The sequence below is a fragment of the Lissotriton helveticus genome, chromosome 1_1 (genome assembly GCF_964261635.1).
Source record: "Lissotriton helveticus chromosome 1_1, aLisHel1.1, whole genome shotgun sequence".
NCBI classification, from domain to species: Eukaryota; Metazoa; Chordata; class Amphibia; order Caudata; family Salamandridae; genus Lissotriton; species Lissotriton helveticus.
In genome coordinates, this window is record NC_136057.1 from 911856179 (window position 1) to 911878115 (window position 21937).

Here is a 21937-nt window from a genome sequence, read left to right on the forward strand (position 1 = left end):
AAAGTAAGAGTGAGGAAACAAACAACAGACTACAGAGCAGGCATTCTGGGAGATGTAGTCTATACCTACAAGCGCCTAAAATGTGACAGTCTGAGTCAGAATGTTCTGTGTATTGGTAGTAAGAGTGAAGGAGCATGTAGCTTAAGTACTCGTGTCCCAGTCTATTGTAGCCATGGTCATTAGAGAGCTGGCAGTTGTGGGTTATGGGGCTGCGAAAGTATCAAAAGCTTTAAAGGGCTCCATTAGGAGGTCACAGCTCATTGCTATGGGTCTTTTCGGCCATCCGTGGTATTCTTCCCAATGTACGGTGCCGCTCTGTTAGTCCCCAGCGTTTCACCTCCTCTTTCCATGAGAGTACAGTAGGTGGAGTTGCTGATTTCCACCTCTCGGTTATATTTATTTTTGCCAGAATGAGCACCAGATCTGCAACCCTTGCCTGTACTTTGTGGCCCTTCTGCAGTGCATAGAGACTTATGCCATGTGTTGCCCCCAACTACCTCCTTCAGGACTGCGGTGATGTGCGTCCAATAGTTGAATAAGGCGGGGCAGGCCCACAGCATATGCAACAAATCAGCATCTTGTTCAGGGCATCTCAGACATGTTGCTGTAGTATTAGGGAATATTGAGTTTATCCTATGTGGTATTAGGTAAGGACGCTACATTATCATGTATTGTATGTATTTAAGTTGTGACTTGCGGGATACCTGCTTGGGGTATTATAGTATAGTGTTCCATTCTTTATCTAGTAGTACTCTGCCTACATCTCTCTCCCACTTATCATGCAGTGGCAACAGAGGCGAGAGTTGGTGTGTGTTAATTCCTTGGTCTAACCAGCGGATCAAATATCTGCTGGTGCCCATCAAATACACTGAGTGAACCAGTTCATTTGTGGTGGGTTCAGCCCCGTCCGGTGCCCAATACCGTTTAACATATCTCACAAAGGCCAGCATGCATTGTAAAGAGTGTATCTGTGAGCCCCTGTTCGTGTATTAAATCTGTATGATTAAATAGTGTTCCCTCCCCGAATAGTGCACCCATCTCCGTCACTCCTGCCTGTGCCCCCTTGGAAAATCTGTGTTGCGTCAGTGTGCACGTGGGGGATGGAAGGCCTAGGAGCAGTTTATTGTGGGCTTAAGCAGTGGTCTTTGTGGTGTTCTTCAGGACCAGTTTCCAGAATGTGAGCGCCACTCTGGGTAGTAGTGGAGTTGATGTTGGAATAGTCACCCCAAATACAACAAAACACAATAATGCCTTGGGACAAATTAAGCAAAAATAGGCCGGACAGGTTTTTTAATTACCTATCCCAACTCAATAATGATATTGAAACTAATCTTCTGGTTTTAGTCACTCACCAAATGTTGCCTCAAAAGCACCTTTTTGTTCAAAAACAATTCTTTACTCATTCGCAAGTGTATCCCTTATTCTCACTTTGCTTTTTCTATTTCTATTTGACTATTATTCAAACTACATTAGCAACTGACATTTACATATATACACAAACATATACAACCATTTATCACCATAGCTCTATACGTGTACAGATTTTCTTTCACCATGATTCACGATGGAAACATAAAGTTGTAACTTCACTTATTGTTTCATGTAGCCCATATAATTCGAACTGGATGCTCTACCATAGACTTCAACCGAGCATTCCTTCAATATGAGATCACCCTATATAAGCAGTGTTCAAGGTAAATGATTATATCCTTCTATTTTTCAACTGACATTGTAATTATTTGTGTGTTTCAGTTCATTAGGTGTCCTCGAAAGTAATATCGACGCGTTTCAGCCCATCAACCTTCGGGCCTCATCAGGACTAGGGCTTCCGATCAACAATTATATATACAAAACCTACAATGTCAAAAGAAACTCTGTTTACACAGTGTTACAATTGCCAATTCTCATGATTAAACTTAGATAAGTAACCATTTTACAAATTCCTAGGGACCTATATACACATATGACATTCCTTATAAAACAACTATAAATAAAGATCCGAAGTGACGGCCACAAAAACCTATTTCTTAATGTGCTTGAGCTGGTATATTCTATCTCTCTATCTCTAGGTGTCCCAAGTGAAACTTTATCTTAATCAATTCCCCTTTCCAAACACCGTGTTAATAATAGAAAAGTGCACCCCGTGAAAAATGAAGATAAATAAGGACATGTATGACAAGCCAGACTCCAGATTCCCATGCAAAGTCAAAAATAATTGCAAACTAATTGAAATCCAGAGGCTACCTCTCTACGCGTTCGCATTGGCATCTCAAATACAACGTCAGACTTCCTGCCAATAATGGACTGTCTTTGTAATAGTGAGGACACTCGAGACTGAATTCACCTTTGAAAGCTGAAAGGACAAAGGCATAGTTGCAAATACACTGACCATGTATCTAATAGTCCAGAACTGCCGCTACTGATCTATCGAGTTCTAACGTGACGTACTTACTTTCGCGAGTAGTCCAGAGTTATTTTACTTGCACTCTTCTCAATGCGGGTCTCGCTCTCTCCGTCAGGTGAAAGTCACTAAAATAACACATTCACCCCAGGCATAACAGCTTATGAAGTTTCCCTTGGGCAATCATTTGGGTGTGTGTAGTCTATTTTCAGATTGCATCCTGCCAGCTAGTAAGAGAGCCACTGCAATTGCCCTGCCGGACAGTATGTTTGGAAGTCAGGTACCCCCATGCCCACGGCGTCCGATGGCAACTGCCGTTTTGACAAACTGATATGTTGACAAACTTTACCCCTTATCAATTCTATTAGGAGAATATTTAGTGTTTGAAATAACTTTATCGGGAGCACTACGGGCAAATTGGTGAAAAAGTAGAGAATACGTGGGAGTATTACCATTTTGGATATTGCAAGCCGCCCGCTACTGATTGGGGGAATGATGTCTAAAAGGTGACTTGGGTGTGCAGAGAGACAATTACTCTCAAAGGTTCCCATCCAGTAGGTCATTTGGATCCATATATCTGTATTCCCAAGTACCGGAAAGTGGTAGAGGCTACTGCAATCTCCTATTTGCCGAATTGAATCGATTGCATGTGGAAGTTATCCTTAAAGGGGAATGCGTGGGACTTCCTGATATTTATGGCTAGTCCTGTGAGGGACTTAAAATGCGTGAAGGTGCTGGCCAATGTAAGCAGGTTTTCCCATAGGTGTTTGATGTAAATCACAATGTCATCTGCATATAGTGACAGTGCATGGACCGCGTGGCCGACAGGGATACCCCACTCCCCAGACCCAGTGCCCAACCTGCATGCGAGGGGCTCCATTGCAAGCACAAAAAGCATGGGGGAGAGAGAGGACATCCCTTCCTCATGCCCAGTTTTATAGTATGGGCCTTCGAAATGTGTGCCCCGGTGCATGTCCTGGCTGTGGGGATGTGTTTAGTTGTTTGATCCATTGAAGGAATTTGTGTGGGATTGTCCTAAACAAACTTTATAATAGAAGTAAATAGTCTTATTTTAATATTGACCCTTTCTCTTAAAACTTTGATGCCCTTAACTTCCTCTAAAGTCCCTAAGGTAATTGTAAATTGGAAATCAGGTGAGCTACCAGTATCCTGTTTCATGAAAGAAAAAAAAGTCATGCTTGTAACCTCTTCTCTTTGTTCAGGTTCTCTTTAAAAGATGCCTCCATGTCTAAGTACCAGGGTTTGAAGGGAAGGATTAATGGGCTCAGAAGATGAGTCTACTGTAAGCAGCCACCTCTATCCAATATCTGAATTACTTTTTTTGGGGGGGGGAAGGATAGGATGGAGTGCTGGTTAACCAATCTTTTTGTTGCAAGACATTGACATCTTACAATAAATTATATATTTCATGGACTTTGACATCTTGCAACAAATAACGTTTGATACGGTTTACATTTTCCTTCAGGTTCCTAAAATATGGATGTTCGAGTGCTTTAATTGGAATAATCATTGCCATCTACTTCTTGCCATCTCCCATTGATCCAGAACCATTCATGTGAGTCACCTTTCCTGATGTGTGAAGATTGTGAAATTGACTTTTGCTGTTGGTCAGGACTGTTTAATTATGATCAGATGTGTTTTCTTTTACTTGCAATGTTCTTTGTATGTCTTGAAACCGTGTTCACAGAGACTACGACGTTCAGCCCCTTGAATGTTTAATAACTGCCAATTTTTGCTTATAAATGTTGTGTTCAGTGGATATTTGCAGAAATGTACAGTTGGGAGAAGTGAAAAGAATAGTACAACACAGATTTTTAATGCTGTTCGATGCATATGTTGTAGCTTGTATATGACTGATAAAATAAGCACAGAGCTGCAGAATTGTCTGATTGTGACTAAAATGGTTTATGTATCCTGGATGCTCGGAGTTCGTACAGTCTGTATTCCAGAGAATAACCACTATTACTACTCTGCTTCTTTATTTTAAAAGGAATAAAAATGCTATGGGTCTGCACATTTTTATTTCTTTTTTTGCTTAAGAGAAAACATTTCCCCTACACCCCTTTACACGTTTGGAGGTGATTTGTTTCCACCCAGCCCTTTTCTGGAGTAAAACCCCAACCACTGTCAGTGTGGGAAAGGGTCATATCTTAGTTTGATGTGAGTGTGGGCATTCAGAAACTTTCATTGCAAACCGTGCCTTGATCCACCTGCTACTCATCATTTCCATGACTACGCCTGCAGATTTCTCCTAACCATTTACATTTGTCAGGAATAGTTCTATAATTATCGGACTGCCAGAAATTAAACCATTTTCGGGTTTGTTTAATAATAATATCAAATAGCATCAGTGTTGTGTAAGCTACCACATTGACAAGGAGCCAGAGGGCATTGGTAGTGGTGGAGGGGGGGATTATTTTCTTGTGGCTGATAGGATACAACCTTACTACTTGAAACATCATGCTAAACATTTCTGCCATCTAGTTTGTGTCCCTTACATCTTCTCGCAATAGTTGAGGAAAATCATCCCTTCACTTTTTTCATGTTAGTCCACTTTCTCTGCTCAGTCCCAAGTGTGTTCTGCTGCTGGCCAGATCAGTAGTTGAACAGGCCTTCCTCATTGGCAATGTCATTGCTAACCACATTTCCACATAGCCACTATCACCAAGACCTCATTGACTTTCATGACAACAACACCATACTGTGATTGTTTCCTAGCTAGGTACAACACTTCCTTCAAGAATCTGGCAGATGTTCGAAAGATGGAGCGGTAGGCATCTTATAGTGCTACCTCATTTGCAAAGAATTGAAGGATCTTCGCTCCCTTGTTTATATTTATAATTAGGGGATTTATAGAGTGCATGGCTCCCCAAGGGCTTCCCAGCGCTACCGGAGCAGTCCGATACTGAGGCTAAGGGAGGTTAATGGTATTGAGTAAAGAGCCAGGTCTTTACCTATTTTCGAAAAATAGATTCAGCTTCCATGAATCTACACTCCCTTGGCATAGAGTTCCATTGCTTGGGTGCCAGTTGTGTAAAAGATCTGCCGCCCCATCTGGCTGTTTTGATTCTGGTTGTCTTTAGTAACGGTTCAGTGCCAGAGCGACGGTTTCTGTTCGGCTTTACACAGCACTCTAATTGCAGCATTCTGTACAGCCTGAAGTTTTTTTGACATATTTTGGTGCCCCCAGATACAGGGAATTTCCATAGTCCAAGCTTGATGTAACCAACTCATGGATCACTGTCTTTCTGAGCTGCGAAGGAATGCGCTCAAGGATTTTACGGTCTTGTATAGCCTACAGGAGCAATACCCATCAACCACGTTGGGATTGGGGTAGATAATATTGTACAGAAATATGGTATCCCAACTGGTATTGGTTAAAGACAATTAACAATGTACATGTTAAAAAACATTGTAAGGAAGGACAACGGAGACTCATAAGTTAGTAATAGCTGTGCCTGTGGCATCATATTTATCCAAAACAAAGGAAAAACAAATTACAGTTGTAGCAGCACTGTAAAAGAACCAATTGGTACAACCCTAATTGTACCTGGTGCTCAATGGGTGCAAGTGGTGTGCACAGTGGCAACGCAAGTGACAATGTAAACAGCAAAAAAGGCGGCGCAAGGTGACTAGTGCATGAATATATATATAGTGAGTTATGACAAAACTGTGGTTCCAGCTGTATTATGGTACATTTGGAGGCTAACTTATGAGTCTCCTTTGTCCTTCCTTACAATGTTTTTTAACATGTACATTGTTAATTGTCTTTAACCAATACCAGTTGGGATACCATATTTCTGTACAAGGATTTTACGGAGCATTCTAAGCAGCCCAAAACAGGCTCCGGCTAGCCTTTTTGCTTGGTTTTCCATAGTTCGCTCCTTATCGAGCCAGACGCCAAGATTTTTGATAGTCGAATAGGGGATTGGTGGACTGCCTAGACACCTAGGCCATCTGATCATAGGCCTGGGGACTGCCTTGTTTCCAAGCACCATAAGCTTCGTTTTATCCCCGTTCAGCTTCAGGAAGCTGTTTGTCATCCATTCCACCGCTCTTTCCAGAAATGGTGCTATGCAGTCCGCATCGCCCTTTGGGTCGGGAGAGACCACCAGTTGTGTGTCATTAGCATACAAAATCATAGAGATACCTAACTCCTGGATGATCCGTGCCAGAGGTCCTAAGTAGACATTCAACAAAGTGGGGCTGAGCGAGGAGCCCTGTGACACTCTGCAAGCCAATTGCATAGAGTTTGAGAAAACGTTAGCTTCATGACTTGAAAGGTACTGCCCTCCAAAAAGGAGGACAACCACTCCAGTGCTTTGTTTTGGATGCCACTTTCCCACATCCTCTTTCGTAGAATTGAGTGGTCCACGGTGTCAAATGCCGCGCTGAGATCGAGGAGCACTATAGCAGCTGAGCTCCCTTGATTCAGGGTCATTTTTAGTTCTTGCAACGCAACCAGCAATGCTGATTCCATGCTGTCTTGCGCCCGAAAGCTCATCTGAGTGGGGTGCAAAACAGTGGTTAGTTTCCTTGACCTCTGTTAATGCTTCGTTAACATGTTTCTCTGTTAATTTGCTAGTTAGTGGAAGAAGCAAGATAGGTCGGTAGTTCCCTAACTGTGTAGGGTCCAGATTGTCTTTTTTAATAGGGGCCTATTTATTGCATGTTTCCAGGCTTTTGGAACTTCACCGGCCTCTAACGAGAGATAAATGATATCAACCAAAGAAGGGAGCAAGGACTCCATTGCCTTCCCAGATATGTGAGGTGGGGCTGGATCTAATGGGGAGCATGATTTAATCTTCTCCATCAGCGATCTCACACCATTTATGTTGGTAGATGGGAAGCAGTTTATGGCCGGCAGGGTGGGGCTCTACCCCTGATTACCTCCCTGGCATGTAGTGGTTACATTCTCAGCCCGGCATGTGGTCGTGTCGTTCCCATTCTGAAATTGTGGAATGCATCACAGGCATTCTCTTACTTATTCATTTTTGCTTTAAGAGATCTATCCTACCCCAGAGAAACAACTTCACCTTTTTCCTACAGATATCATGAACTGTGTGCAATTTGTGTTGTCAACTTTAAGCTACTTCTTTCTCATGGGTTTTCTTTAAATCTGTGTAGATATCCCGGAAATGCTGATGAGAAGGTGAACTATATGAAAAATTAGGCTTTTCAGAATTGATAAATTCTTCTCCCACTCAAATATAGTGCACAGCCTAAATGTGCTTTTTCCCCATCATGTAATTTGCACATCACTTAATACCAGCCTCTGTCCATGTCCTTATCCACTTCACCATGTCTGAAGAGGTTTGCTTAGATGGTCTCGTGGGAGTGCAGTGGATATCTTCAGCACAAACACCTTAAGCAATGTAGGAAGGCTCTCACATGTCACATCACAAGGATCATTAACCTCTCCCTCTCAGTGGGTGCAGTTCCTTAGGATCTGAAATATTCCATTATAACTTTACTTTTAAAAGAAATGGCCATGGATGCTGCAAACCTAGCAACCTTTAGAATAATCTCTAGCCTCCTGTAATTTGGAAAGATTCTTGGAGCTGATTTTTTTTTAGCAACACTAACAAGTAAGTCTGACCTTTTCAGTGTAGTAATCCTGCCATTATAAAAATAAGGTGGAGCTACGCGACCTAAAATGGCCGCCTGCTGTTAAGCTCCAGCGCGCCCAGCATACGATGAGGTATTTTCCACGATTTTTCAGGGCATTTATTATCACTTAAACTACCCTCCTTACCCCCATGTGGTGATTAGCCTGTAGGTCTTCTGTTTTTGCTGCCTGTAATATTCGGGAAACATCTGGTCCTTTCACCGAGGCTTTCCCTGCTCTCTCCCAAGAGCTCCTGTCATGAAGGCAGAGTTTCGTCAGGAGAGGGCACAGCTTCAGCCTTGGATCCGCCTGCAGTCAGGTTTAGCTGCTGCACCTGGGATTTTCTTCCAGCTCTACATTGGTTTGGCTTTTTCACTTACATTACCATTTTATATTACTGCTATATACTATTATGGTAATTTATTAACGTGGAAAGCAAAGCTTCATCAGCTCATAAATATATAGAAGCAATATCTCCGCCGCCTATAAAGTCTAAAATTGTTGACTTCTCTGAACCTTCACTTATCTCTATTTTGGAGTAATTACGAGCCGTTCGATCGAACACTGACAATATTGTTATTGAAATGAAAAATATTTTTAAGGATATGACGGTCTTTCAATGAAGGTCGCAGACAACTAAATTAAAATGAATGACAATGAAGCAAAAATTGAGCAACTAATTTAATTCCACTTCCACAAAAATTCCTCCTATGAACACGCTGTTGAATGAATGAATGAAAGAGCTTATAGAGCGCAGGACTCTTCCCCCAAAGTGGTATCTCCGCTCTGCGAGCGGAGATAGGGAAGTTAGAAAGCGGACTTAGAAAATCGAATTGGCATTATAATATGTGAATTTTCAATTTACCTGAAGATGTAGAGGGCAGTGATTGTAGACACTATCTAGAGAATTTACTGCCTAATCTCTTATACTTAAAATTTTCGAAAACTTTGAGATTGATAAAGCGCGTTGTATTCCATCTCATCATAAGCATTGCCATACCAAACCAAGACAAGTGATATTTAAGGTTCGTCGTCATCATCTTCTTGCCCTCATATGAAAAGTAGCACAAGAAATTCCCTTGCTTCTGGTTACTGGCAATAAAATCTTCATTCATCAAGATTTTGCTAAGCGACTGTTGCCATTAGCACATAAACTACCTTGCATGGACTCAGACCCAGCCTCACACGCTCATCAGTGTCTATACTGTCACTCTCAATTTGGATCAGAGGGGTATATTCTAAGATGGTATTCTAATCTATGGCAAGTTGTATCATCAATAAAATATATGGCCTATGTAACATTGTTAGTACTGTACTGTTAAAAAAAGAGACTATTGCCATCCGTAAGGAGATTACAGCTTTAAGACCATGAGTCAGAAGCTCTGGATTCAAATACGGTCTCTTTGACCCTTCCACCATGCGCATTTGGAAGGGTGACCTCTCTAAATCATTTACTTGTCCAGAAGATCTTCGAGCATTCTTGGATAATTACTTTCAATGGATACGCTAGGTCCATCAAACTGACATTCCTTAGACCACTTTGGAGTTTCTACTTATTTACTTATTAGCCCTGACAATATGATATTAGGATTGCTACGGGTGATTCTCACTTTCACTTGGCTCTTCTTCTCAATGCATGTATGCTCATTCTTGATATATATGTTCTTTGTTGGTTTTCTATTTAGATTCCTGTGTGTGTTCTGTTCTTGTGTTACTATGTGTCCTAGAGCTACTTCATTGGTCTCCACTGCTACTACTGTATTTCTCTTAATGCTGTCCCCTAATTGTAATTCTTACTTCCTACAATGACATATGGATACAACTCATAAAATTAGAACTGTTAATCTGAATGTTAAGGGATCAAGATATGCTGTTAAACGTTTGAAAATTTTAGATTACTTATTTAGATATAGAGCTGACAGTTGTCTACTGCAGTAAACACATTTGGACGTCAAAATCTTAGCCTACATGCAAAAGAAGTGCATTCAGTTAATTTCTGCCTCCATATTAGGTAAGAAAAATGGTATAGCAATTTTATTTTCAAAAAGCTTCAATTACAGATTTTGGATAAACACTCCGAATAAGATGGCAGATTTCTATTTGTGAAAGCTAAACGTGGTAATACTGTATTAATTTATATAGACCAACAGTTAATGACTCTACTTCACATTACCTCTGAAATTATCCTGGTTGAATATGTTCCTCTTAATGTTGGTGGAGATTTTAATTTGATATGTGATCCCCTTTTAGATAGGCTTTAACTCACTGAATTTACACATCCAAAAGTTTTTACGCTCTTAAAGCACTATTTAAAAAACTCATTGACATTTGGAGATTATGTTTCTCAACTCATAAAGACTGCTTTTTTCTCTAATCCTCATAATTCTCACTCATGTTTAAATTATTTATTAGAATCCAGAGATTTAGTAAAATCTTTAACCTTCAATCGGAAATATTGAAATTTCCGATCCTGCAATAATTAATTTTTGTTTGCAAATCGATAACTCCTCCGTTACTCCTTCTCGATGAAGCATGAATGTTTATACCATTCTTCAAGGTGTTAATAAAGACACAATATTGGCCGCTATCCAAGATTATTTTTCTCTCAACCCTGATGGTACAACACCTCCTATTATAAAATGGGATGTTTTTAAAGGATACATATAAAGGGTTACAATTTCTATTATGACTCATGAAAATAAGGCATTCAATAATACATTATTAAATTTGGAGAAACTAAATTAGAAATAAATGTATTTCCTCTAACAATAGTAATTTTAAAACTGCACTACCAAAACTTAGATATAAATACAATTCATTATTAAGTAAAAGAGGTGGAATACAACTTTCAAATCAGAAAGCTAAATTTTCTTTATATGCTAATAGATCTGGAAAATTATTATGCAACTATCTTCACATTAAAAAAAGAACCAAAATGTATGATATTCATAAATGGTATGATTGCTATATCTACTCTTGAGATTGACACATTCCTTAAATTTTATTCATCCTTGTATAACAAACCAGATCTAGTTCATTCTCAGGTTATCAGTGTGTTTTTAACTCTGCTAACCTTCCACAACTTTCCCAATCTGACAAGTCCCAACTAGATACTACTATATCTAAAGAAGAAATTCTAAGTACTATTCACTCACTCAAACTTCAAAAGTACCCTGGAGCAGATTTATTCCTGCTGAATTTTTTTTAACTTTCACTGCTGTCCTGAATCCCTATTTACATCACTTGTTTACTGATTTCAATAAGTCAGGTATGGTTGCACGTTCTTGTACTGAAGCCTTAATAGTAGTATCACCTAAACCAGATGAAGACTAGACTAATGTCTCTTCTCATCGCTATCGTAAATCAGGATTGTAAAAGTTTTCCAAAATTCTAGCCAGTAGACTAGCCAACAATTTATCATCACTCATACATGTGGTTTCATGAAAAGAGATTTTCTGTTTATAACACACAATTTTTGTTTCATGTAATAGACAATACCCCCCACCTTTGTGTCACCCTATGGCCTTTTTGCCCTAGATGCTGAAAAGGTTTGCGATAAAGTTCATTGGCAACTTTCATTTCATGCACTATCCTCATTTAATTTGAGAAATGAGTTTATTAGAATGGTATCGGCGTTACACTAGTCCCTGTCTGCGGTACTCTTTATTAATGGTCAGTTCTCTAACTTTTGTTCTTTAAAGAGGAACCCGACTAGGATTTCCATTTTTTGTTGTTAGCAATTGAATCTTTACTTTCTAATATCCGTATCTCCAACAGAATCACACTTAAAACATCTGCTTATGCCAGTGGTTCCCAAACTTTTTAGACCCATGGCTTCCTTGACCAATTGGCCATTGGCCGTTTCTCCCTATTATATAACTTTCTTTTAGCGGGGGTGCGTGTTGGGTGGTTGCAAGATGTAACCCTGGACTCTGTAGTACTTCCATTTTAATCCGTGAAGTAAATTGAGATGATCGTATGGAGAATAGTGCATGCAATTCAAGGATATGTCTACTCTCTCTTTTCACAATATTTGTATGCGCGTGGGCCATGTATTGACTGCATCTGTTTGCTGTTTGTGCACACTCAGCTTGGAGCACGACACAACCAGCCAAAATCAGTTGGGGCACTGGGTTCCATGGTGCACAGTTTGGTAACCTTTTCCCTATTCAACGGGTCCTACCCTCATTATCTGCAGGTGTATTCTGCAATTTGTCAAAATCCCAGGTGACAACCTAGTGCACATAATAAAGGACGTGATCAGGTTTGGGAAATACTTACGTATTCAGATCAAATGAAGCAAGTCCGAGATATTTCAACTCACCAGTACCTCTACTAGGATGGCGCTGCACTTTCCTTTGACTTGGACGAAAGAGTGAAATATCTGGATATAGTCATCAATAGAAACAGCTGTTAGAGACAGTTATTGGCTGATGACTGAATAACTTGCCACAAAAGTAGAGCGATGAATCTAACTACCCCTAGCTCTGGGCGGCAGAGTTACACTTGCTAAAGTGGTAGTTCTGCTCAAAAATTAGTATTTGTTCATGCATATAGCCATACCCCCAGGTTATCATACAAATGCTAAAGTTCGAGTATTGCTGACTAAAATGGCATGGAGAGGAAAAAGTCTAAGACTTAGATGGGAGTGGCTTACTCAGCCCCACGAGGCAGGCTTATTTTCTATGACTAATCGCAAACAAAAATATCTTTCCTGATCAATCGCACACCTTTGAGAGACATCAAGGTAAGTTTTGTGTTAGTTTCTAAGTCAGTGTTCCTTGAAACAGTTAACTGTACATGCTGGGCTATATGATCATTGCTAATATGGGAGGAAAACGAAGGTGTATTATCTGAAACTCTCATCGCAGAAGCCCATACGTACGATATTCTGTGTAATGCTATAGTTAACTATTTTCCAAATACATTGCCCCAAACTCGCAACCCTGATTAAAAAATGTGTATTAGAGCTTTTTCGGTTTACTCACACACACTGTACACATTTTACAAACAAAACAGTATCCATGACCCCATCCTGAATTTTCTTTCTAATTACTGGAATACAGAACTTTTTACAGATTTCTCATTGGATGATTGGAGACAAATATGGCTAACAAATATATCTGGGTAGTTTCCTGTGTCTTCATTGCAAACAAATGCTTCTATTTGATATAACTGTTTAATGGACTCCTTGTAAATTATTTGAGGCTAAACTTGTTGCTTCTCCTCTTTGTTGGCATTGTAAACAAAATTCGGGGTCTTTAAAACATGTTTTATTTGAGTATGAAGTAATATTACAATTTTGGAGAAATGGCTGGGATAGTATTGATGAAATACTTCCCATCACTGACACTCTAAAATATAACATGATCATATGTAAATCAACTGCATTATCCTCTCGTTATCAAGCCCTTATAAGAAACTTGTTGACCTCCTCATCTCTATTACCATCAAATCCATTACAACTAATTGGAAATAAACTGATGCTTTGACTTTCCATACTTGGTGGTCTTGGATTATATTTACTAGATCTGGAGCCCACCTATCTTTTAAATGAACATATAAAAACACTTCCTTGTTCCAAAAGCTCTGGAGCCTGGTTGAAGACTATAGCTATATCCATGTATAGTATCTATTAATTACATCTGCTATTTCCTAGCGATATAATTTACAGCATATGACACAGGAAATAGCTACCTTTTGTTCCTTATTCAACATTTCTTTTCTCTTAGCTACATGACCATTATTGATTCTAGGTATAAATCTAATGCAATAACTATATTGTAATATTTCTGTACATTTCTGATGGTCAGCATCGTTGCTTGTCTATTCAGTGACCACATTAACTCCCCTGGTGATCATCTGCAGTGCTATTGGAACATTTTCTGTATAAGGTGCAGTACCAGCATACACCTGTGTGCCTGTACCCTCCAATACAACATCTGAGAAGCTCACTACTGTAGTAGTGTTTCACAAATATTTAAGTATGGCTAGGCCTCAAGTGGCTAATGGATTTAAAATAGGGAATGTGCTGCTTGGCTCAGTGAACTGCACAGTGTTTCTCTTCAGATCATCCTGTAGAACATGGCCCAAAACGTTTTTTTCCAGGTTCCCGGACATTATAGACTAAGGGGCTGATTACGAGTTTGGCTGTCCATTGGACTGCCAAATAGGCGGTTGGCTGGTGTAAACTGGTCCCACCACCACAGGACTGCTGCAACCGCCGGGGAACGTTGATCCTTCGGTGGTGGAGCAGTGGTCTGGCTGCCCAGCAATATGCTGGTAGTGCTGCTGCGGCGGCTCTGCCAAGCATATCCTCGGTTACCTCACAGACACAGTTTTGGTGGCGGGCTCACTGCCATGAAAACTGTTGCAGTGAGGAAACTAAGGGGGCCCTACACGGCCCCCTGGTGCCTGAGAGCCATCGTTATGCACACAGGGGGGACATGGTGAGCCCCATGTATGCATTCACCCCCCAATTCCTGCATGGCATAAAATTACCAAGCCAGGCCATACAGGAACTGGCTTTGGGGTTCCCATTGTGGTGCCTTTCTAAGTGTGATAGGTGGAAGAGGAGGGGGGTCTTAGAAGATAAACAAGACTGCACTGGTATATCTTTCTAGGCGGTACTTCTTTATTTCAGTAGTACAATAGCCAGTCAAAATAATATCATCCTCCTTATATAACAGAGCATGTGGCAGTGTAGGTCTTAGTAAACTGGGGTGGAAGTCCTTCCTGCTGCGTTCCTTGTCTTTATGGTCCTTTCTGTCAGGGGTCCGTAGGAGCGCTCCCATTAGGACAAGCAAAAGAAAAGACAAGACCCTGGGTTACTACTTTCACCTGAGTTCTGGGTCTGGAAGAAGGGGGGCGGGGAGTGAGGGGATCACCAGGGACTCTCACCAAAAACACAGCAACAAGTGATATAGGCGCCTCAGTGTGTGCTCGGGGGGGTTAGCGACTAATGATACCAAACACAGCCCCGTCCCGTGACCTCCCTCAACCACCCCTACCCACTCCCTCCCCGTGAAAAGACGAGTCCTCTTATTCGGGCCCGTACCTTGTTTAGCCACACTTCTCCAGAAGTGCGGCTGGGCGGCTCGTGTTCTCGGTGGCCTCCTGGCGTTCTGGTTTCCGTGGGCTGAGCGTCTTCCGACTCTTCGTTCTCCTTATTCCCGGGCACCTCAGTAGCAACGCTGGTCGACTCCTTCTCTGCTCCCTCTCCGGCTTCTACTTTCCCGCCATCTCCTTCCGGGTAGAACGCTATGAACTCCTCCTTGGCTCCGGATTGGACGAAGTACGATGACGTCACCGCCGTTGTTCCCACCTCTGGGAAAGCCCAGGCGGCATTAAAGGGGCCGTGGGCGTCCTGCACTCGGGGCGGAAAGGAACATGTATTAAATCTTCGCCCTGCCCCGGGCAGACAGGAACCCCCTGACACATCCCACCCCCGGGATTTCCACGATCGGGGGAAAGAGGAAAACGAGACCAAAAATCAGCATTCCCTTGTTCCATTCCCTTTCGATGACGGACCTCAATTTGAAATGGTTGAAGGGCCAAAAACCACCTGAGTATGCGTTCATTGTGACCGCGATTCCTTTGAAGCCAGGTCAGCGGGGCATGGTCCGTGTACAAAATGAAGGGTCTTCCCTCGAGATAGTACCTGAGCTTGTCCACCCCCCAGAGAACTGCCAGACATTCCTTCTCGATAGTAGAGTAGGCAACCTCTCGAGGGAATAGTTTTCTGCTGATGTAAAGTATCGGCCTTTCAAGACCTTCCTTGTCGTCCTGTGAAAGAACAGCCTCAATCCCTACTCCAGAGGCATCCGTCTGGAGGATGAAGGGTTTTTGAAAATCTGGGGAGACCAATACCGGTGCGGTAGTGAGGATAGATTTTAAGGCCTGAAAAGCATTAGTTTCTTTGGGAGTGGGGGCTGGTAGCCTGGAAGAGGATTATGATTTTTTCAATAGATCAGTTAGGGGTCCGGCCATATTAGCGAATTGAGCAATGAACCTTCTATAGTATCCCACAAGGCCTAGGAATGCTCTCAGATCCCTCTTGGTTTTAGGATAGGGGACATTTAGGATGGCCTTAACTTTTTCTGTTTGAGGTTCTATCATTCCATTACCCAAGACATACCCTAGATATTTTACCTTCCTAAAGGCAATCCGAGACTTTTGGGCATTTATGTGGAACCCTGTAGCTCTAAGACTGGTAAGGATGTTCTCAAGGTGTTTTGTATGGTCTTCCCACGTCTTACTGAAAACGACAATATCGTCCAGGTAAGCGGAAAAATATTGGTGGTGGGGTGACAACACTGTATCCATAGCCCTTTGGAAAGTCGCCAGAGCGCCGTGCAATCCGAACGGGAGAACAGTGAAGTAGTAATGTCCACAGGGTGTAGAGAAGGCTGTTTTCTCTTGGTCTGCAGGGTTTAGGGGAATCTGCTAATACCCCTTGGTGAGGTCTATAGTGGTGATATAACGAGCCTCACCAAGGCGCTCTAGCAATTCATCCACACGAGGGAGTGGATATGCATCTTGTTTGGACACCCTATTCACTTCTCTAAAATCGATACCAAACCGAATGCTGCCTTCTGGTTTTGGAACGCGAACCACTGGTGAACACCAATTACTGTGTGACGGTACTATCACACCAGACCGCAGCATTTGATTGATCTCATCTTGGAAGGCACGTCGTCTGGCTTCGGGGACACGGTAGGGTTTTTGTTTAACCACCGTCCCGGGAGGAGTAGGAATGGAATGCACCGCTATCTGTGTTTTCCCTGGTTGGTCTGAGAAGATGTCTGAGTAACGGAGAAGAATAGACAGGATCTCTTTTCGTTGTGCATCAGTTAAATCGGGGTTGATGGGAGTGTCATAAACCATGTGTGTGGTAGTGGTAAGGGTATGGACCGCTTGAGGAGGTTTTCCCAGCCACTTTTTTAATACGTTTATGTGGTACATTTGCGTCTTGGTACCCTTAACTTGTAGGAGATATGTGGTTTTGCCGATCTTTTTAACGATTTTGAAGGGGCCTTGCCATTCTTTTTTTAATTTATGTGTAGACGTGGGTAATAGGAATAAGGCCCACTCACCAACATCAAGCTCCCTCCACTTCTTGCCTTTGTCATAGAATGTTTTTTGTTTTGTTTGGGCTATGGCTAGATGGTCATGAGCCATGGTTCTAAGCTTATGGAGCCTGGTTTGAAGTTGTCGGGTATAGTCTAGCAAAGCTTCAGCCTCCTGGGCTCCCTCTTTTTCCCAACTGTCTTTGGTTATCTCCAACAGAGTTCTCGTACTCCGTCCGAATAACAACTCAAAAGGAGATGCGCCTAAGCTGGCTTGTTTTTGGCTGCGAAGGAGAAAAAGGGCCAATGGTAATAATTGATCCCAGTTTTTACCGTCCCCAGACAGAAGTTTCTTCAGGGTGAGCTTTAAGCTCCCATTATAACGCTCAACCAGTCCATCCGTCTGGGGATGGTAAACTGAGGTTTTAATATGAGTAATCCGGAGTTTGTTACAGACCTGCCTCATTAAACGGGACACAAAAGGCGTACCCAGATCAGTAATGATCTCGCGAGGAAAACCCATCCTAGAGAAGACCTCAACGAGTTTTTGGGCAATGGCAGATGAGGTAGCTGCCTGGGGGGGAAAAGCCTCCGGGTAGCGAGTGGCATAGTCTACTAAGACTAAGGCATACTGGTGCCCCCGAGCCGACCTAGGCAAGGGGCCTATGAGGTCCATCCCCAACCTATCGAATGGTTTTCCTATGATAGGCAGGGGATTCAGGGGCACAGCAGGAGGAACATAGGGGTTACGTCGCTGACAGATGTGACATTCCTGGCAATAGCGTTGGATTTGCGCATATACCCCCGGCCAAAAGAAGTGCTGTAGAATGGCTTGCCCTGTCTTTTCTGTGCCTGAATGTCCCGCTAGTAAATGTGCGTGTGCAAAAAACAATATTTGGTCTCTGAAGCCTATGGGTACCAGGAGTTGGGGAATCGCGTCGGGTTTGGCCAGTCTGTAAAATAGCCCCTGTTTTTCGATAAAGGTGGGATAAGACCTATTGAAAGGGTCCTGATCTGAGCGAGCTATTTGCCATGCGTTGGTGAGAGAGGCATCGTTTAGTTGTGCCTTTCTGAAATGTGTATCCCGAGCCCACGGTTCTGAGGTAAGAAGGTTGTCAAGAGGTGTGTTTTGTATAGCATCAGACATGAAGGGGATAAAACCTGGATTATCGGTTCCGATAATCACCGGTTCAGGAAGTGTAGCTAAAACCCCAACCGCTACCTCTGTCTCATTCCCTGAGGCACTACAGAGGGTTATTTTAGCTAATGGATATTCCTTAACGTCCCCATGGACACACCTACTGTGAACGGTTTTCGGGACATGATATAAGAGGGCGGACTAACTCCTGCCTTACTACTGAATGTTTACAACCAGAATCAAGTAAAGCTCTAACCACCCTCCCGTTGATGACCACACTCACGTAGAATACTGTACCCGTTTCCTGAGCGTATAGAAGAGAACGGGGGCGTAGCTCACATCCATAGGTTCCTCTTCTTTTTTCCGGCAATACCGTGCTATGTGACCCCACTCCCCACAGTCATAACATTGGGGGCCTGGAGTTGGTGGCAGGTCAGACCTAGGGAATCGTGGTCGTGGAGGTTCTAGTGGTATCTTTACGTATTTCTTGTCTGGTTTTCCTGGTATGTTTTTGTTGATTTTTTCTTGTTCTTTTACGGGGGGGTCGCCCTTGTGCGCGGGCATACGAAGTAGCCATTTCAATAGCCTGGTCGAGGGTTAACCCAGCATGTTGTTTTAACCAGCGTTGGGTCCCGTACGGCAGAGACTCTATAAACTGTTCAAGGTATATTTTATTCATCACCTCTTCCATGTTCCCTTCTTGTGGTTTGCGCCACAAGTCAGCTGCTGCTTTTAACTTGTAAAAGAGAGTCTTGGGAAGGTCTCCTAGAGTTCCCCGTTCTTGTCGAAATTTCAACCTATGTGTCTCCTCATCAACACCCAGACGGTCTAGGATATATTGTTTCACTACGGCATAGGCGGTGGTGCCATCTTTGTTGACCATCTGGTATGCGGCTTGTGCCTCCCCAGTTAAAAGAGGGGCGAGGTAAAAAGGCCACCTATCCCCGGGCCAAGCACTGGCCCTAGCAGCCATTTTAAAATTCAAAAAGAATGCTAAAGGATCGTCCCCGGGTGTGAACTTCTGGAGAGGTACGACCGTTCCTGGTGGAGGGGCATTAGTTCTCCCTTGTCCTAGGACTGCCATGAGTTGGGTTTGGCCCTCAGCTAGCTTCAGTAAATTGTCAGATTGAGTCTGTATGGCAGCGGTGAAGGCTGTGCGGTCTGCTTCAGCCTGGCTGGAGGTCTGTCCTATGGCCCACTCGAGTTTATCCTGGCCCTCCTTCATTTGCTGAATGAGGGTTTCCATCTTTTATCAGATGTCGGTTCTCCCCAAAAATAAACTCCTATCTGGCTCGCCACTTGTGATAGGTGGAAGAGGAGGGGGGGTCTTAGAAGATAATCAAGACTGCACTGGTATATCTTTCTAGGCGGTACTTCTTTATTTCAGTAGTACAATAGCCAGTCAAGATAATATCATCCTCCTTATATAACAGAGCAGGTGGTAGTGTAGGTCTTAGTAAACTGGGGTGGAAGTCCTTCCTGCTGCGTTCCTTGTCTTTATGGTCCTTTCCGTCAGGGGTCCGTAGGAGCGCTCACGTTAGGACAAGCAAAAGAAAAGAAAAGACCCTGGGTTACTACTTTCACCTGAGTTCCGGGTCTGGAAGAAGGGGGGCGGGGAGTGAGGGGATCACCAGGGACTCTCACCAAAAACACAGCAACAAGTGATATAGGCGTCTGTGTGTGCTCGGGGGGGTGGGGTTAGCGACTAATGATACCAAACACAGCCCTGTCCCGTGACCTCCCTCAACCACCCCTACCCACTCCCTCCCCGTGAAAAGACGAGTCCCCTTATTCGGGCCCGTACCTTGTTTAGCCACACTTCTCCAGAAGTGCGGCTGGGCGGCTCGTGTTCTCGGTGGCCTCCTGGCGTTCTGGTTTCCGTGGGCTGAGCGTCTTCCGACTCTTCGTTCTCCTTATTCCCAGGCGCCTCAGTAGCAACGCTGGTCGACTCCTTCTCTGCTCCCTCTCCGGCTTCTACTTTCGCGCCATCTTCTTCCGGGTAGAAAGCTATGAACTCCTCCTTGGCTCCGAATTGGACGAAGGACGATGACGTCACCGCCGTCGTTCCCACCTCTGGGAAAGCCCAGGTGGCATTAAAAGGGCCGTGGGCGTCCTGCACTCGGGGCGGAAAGGAACATGTATTAAAGTCCTCGCCCTGCCCCGGGCAGACAGGAACCCCCTGACACTAAGGCAGTATGGGACTGCCACAGCATAGCCTGCCAGACCAGGATAAAACTCCTAATCAGGCGGGCGATCTCAGTACGGCTTTGGCGGTGTGGCAGTGGAGCGCTGGCCCGCTGTCACACCTCCAAAGTCATGATCAGGCACTTAGTCAGTGTGCCAATGCAAACTTCCTATAACGCACTGAGCAATATTTGAATGAGATGTGTTTCAGATTACGATCAATCCTGTGAGAAGTCACAGGGATAAGTAGTGGAATCCAAACCCTCTTTTATTAAGGAACAACACACATTATAACAGTAGGAAACAATGGATATATTTTAAAGATTTACTTTAAAATCAAAATCTTATTCTAGTGCACACGCTAGGAACTGAAACCACAATAAAGATAAACAGAAGGGTAGTAGCAATTTTTTACCAACAAACAAAACCTACTTCCAACTTATTTGCTGTGTAACTTTATAACCATCCCACCCGCATTTTTCTATTTACTAAGCTAATCTTAGCACTAGAAGTGAAACCTAAATTGAGTTTCAGAGACGGTTTTCACCTGCATACCTATTTGAACAATAAGGCTTTAAGATCAATACAATAGCAGAGCCTGCTATTCGCTTCTTGTGCTGGCAGCTTGGCTGTTAACAGCAATAATATATAACCTTTTTTAGCCATTGTTGAGTTTTCAGGCTAAACATTAGAAAAAGTAACCTGGTGGACTTTTTACTTGTCTTGAACAATAACAAACAACAAGACATGTTATCAGCTTTACATAAGACATTGTTCACAACTTAATACGTTATTTAGAACAGAACAGTCCGATCAGATTAAATACTGAGAATATATTCAAGCAGATTTATCACGTTGCAAAGAAAATTGACATAAAGCAGATGGGCATTCAATATGAATTACACACATTCATTTTTAAATGATTAACATGTATAAGTTAAAAGGGGGCTTGATCCCTAGAAGAGAAAAAAACATAATCATAACAACTTGTAAGGTCCATTCGATACAGTGCAGGTGAGAGAGTTACAAATCCCTTTTTCACTCAAAAATACTCTAACAAAGGGACTAGAAATACTTGAAATATAATCTGGGTTTAGCCTTTATCTGTTTAGATCCCATTCATTTCAGACCTGGAGAGGTAAAGGGGACAGGTGCCAAACTCTGATTGGTTCCCAATGGCAAGAACAAATGTAGGATGCTGGCACTCTGGCTAATAGAATGCGATTGATTTGCTAAGCTTGGAACCCACTGGTGTAGAATTCACTTTTTCTTACTGTCTATGTCATGCTGAAGATATACCTGAAGACAGCCATATCTGCCAGGTGCGCCTATTTTTTTTTTACTGTTTTAGAGCATGTGTGCTGGTGGAAGTACTACTGCTGAGCTCTTGTTGTCAGGCCTGGGGTGACCTCTCAGCCTGCTGCCAGGTACTTGTAGAGTGATTAAGGGTGTACCATTTGTTTTCGCGTAGCTGTGGACTCGTTGCGAAAACGGGATCTCTTCAGCCTGAGGTCAAC

The 21937-nt window shown here is 42.8% G+C and overlaps 1 protein-coding gene across 1 annotated transcript in view; it reads left to right on the forward strand.

Annotated features, from left to right (window-relative positions):
- Positions 1–21937, forward strand: part of LOC144818610 (adipocyte plasma membrane-associated protein-like) — a 113348-nt gene that overhangs the window by 34634 nt on the left and 56777 nt on the right. Inside the window, exon 2 of the mRNA XM_078676210.1 lies at positions 3888–3977. Coding sequence (XP_078532336.1) covers positions 3888–3977 — 90 coding nt within the window. The remainder of the gene's footprint in view (positions 1–3887; positions 3978–21937) is intronic.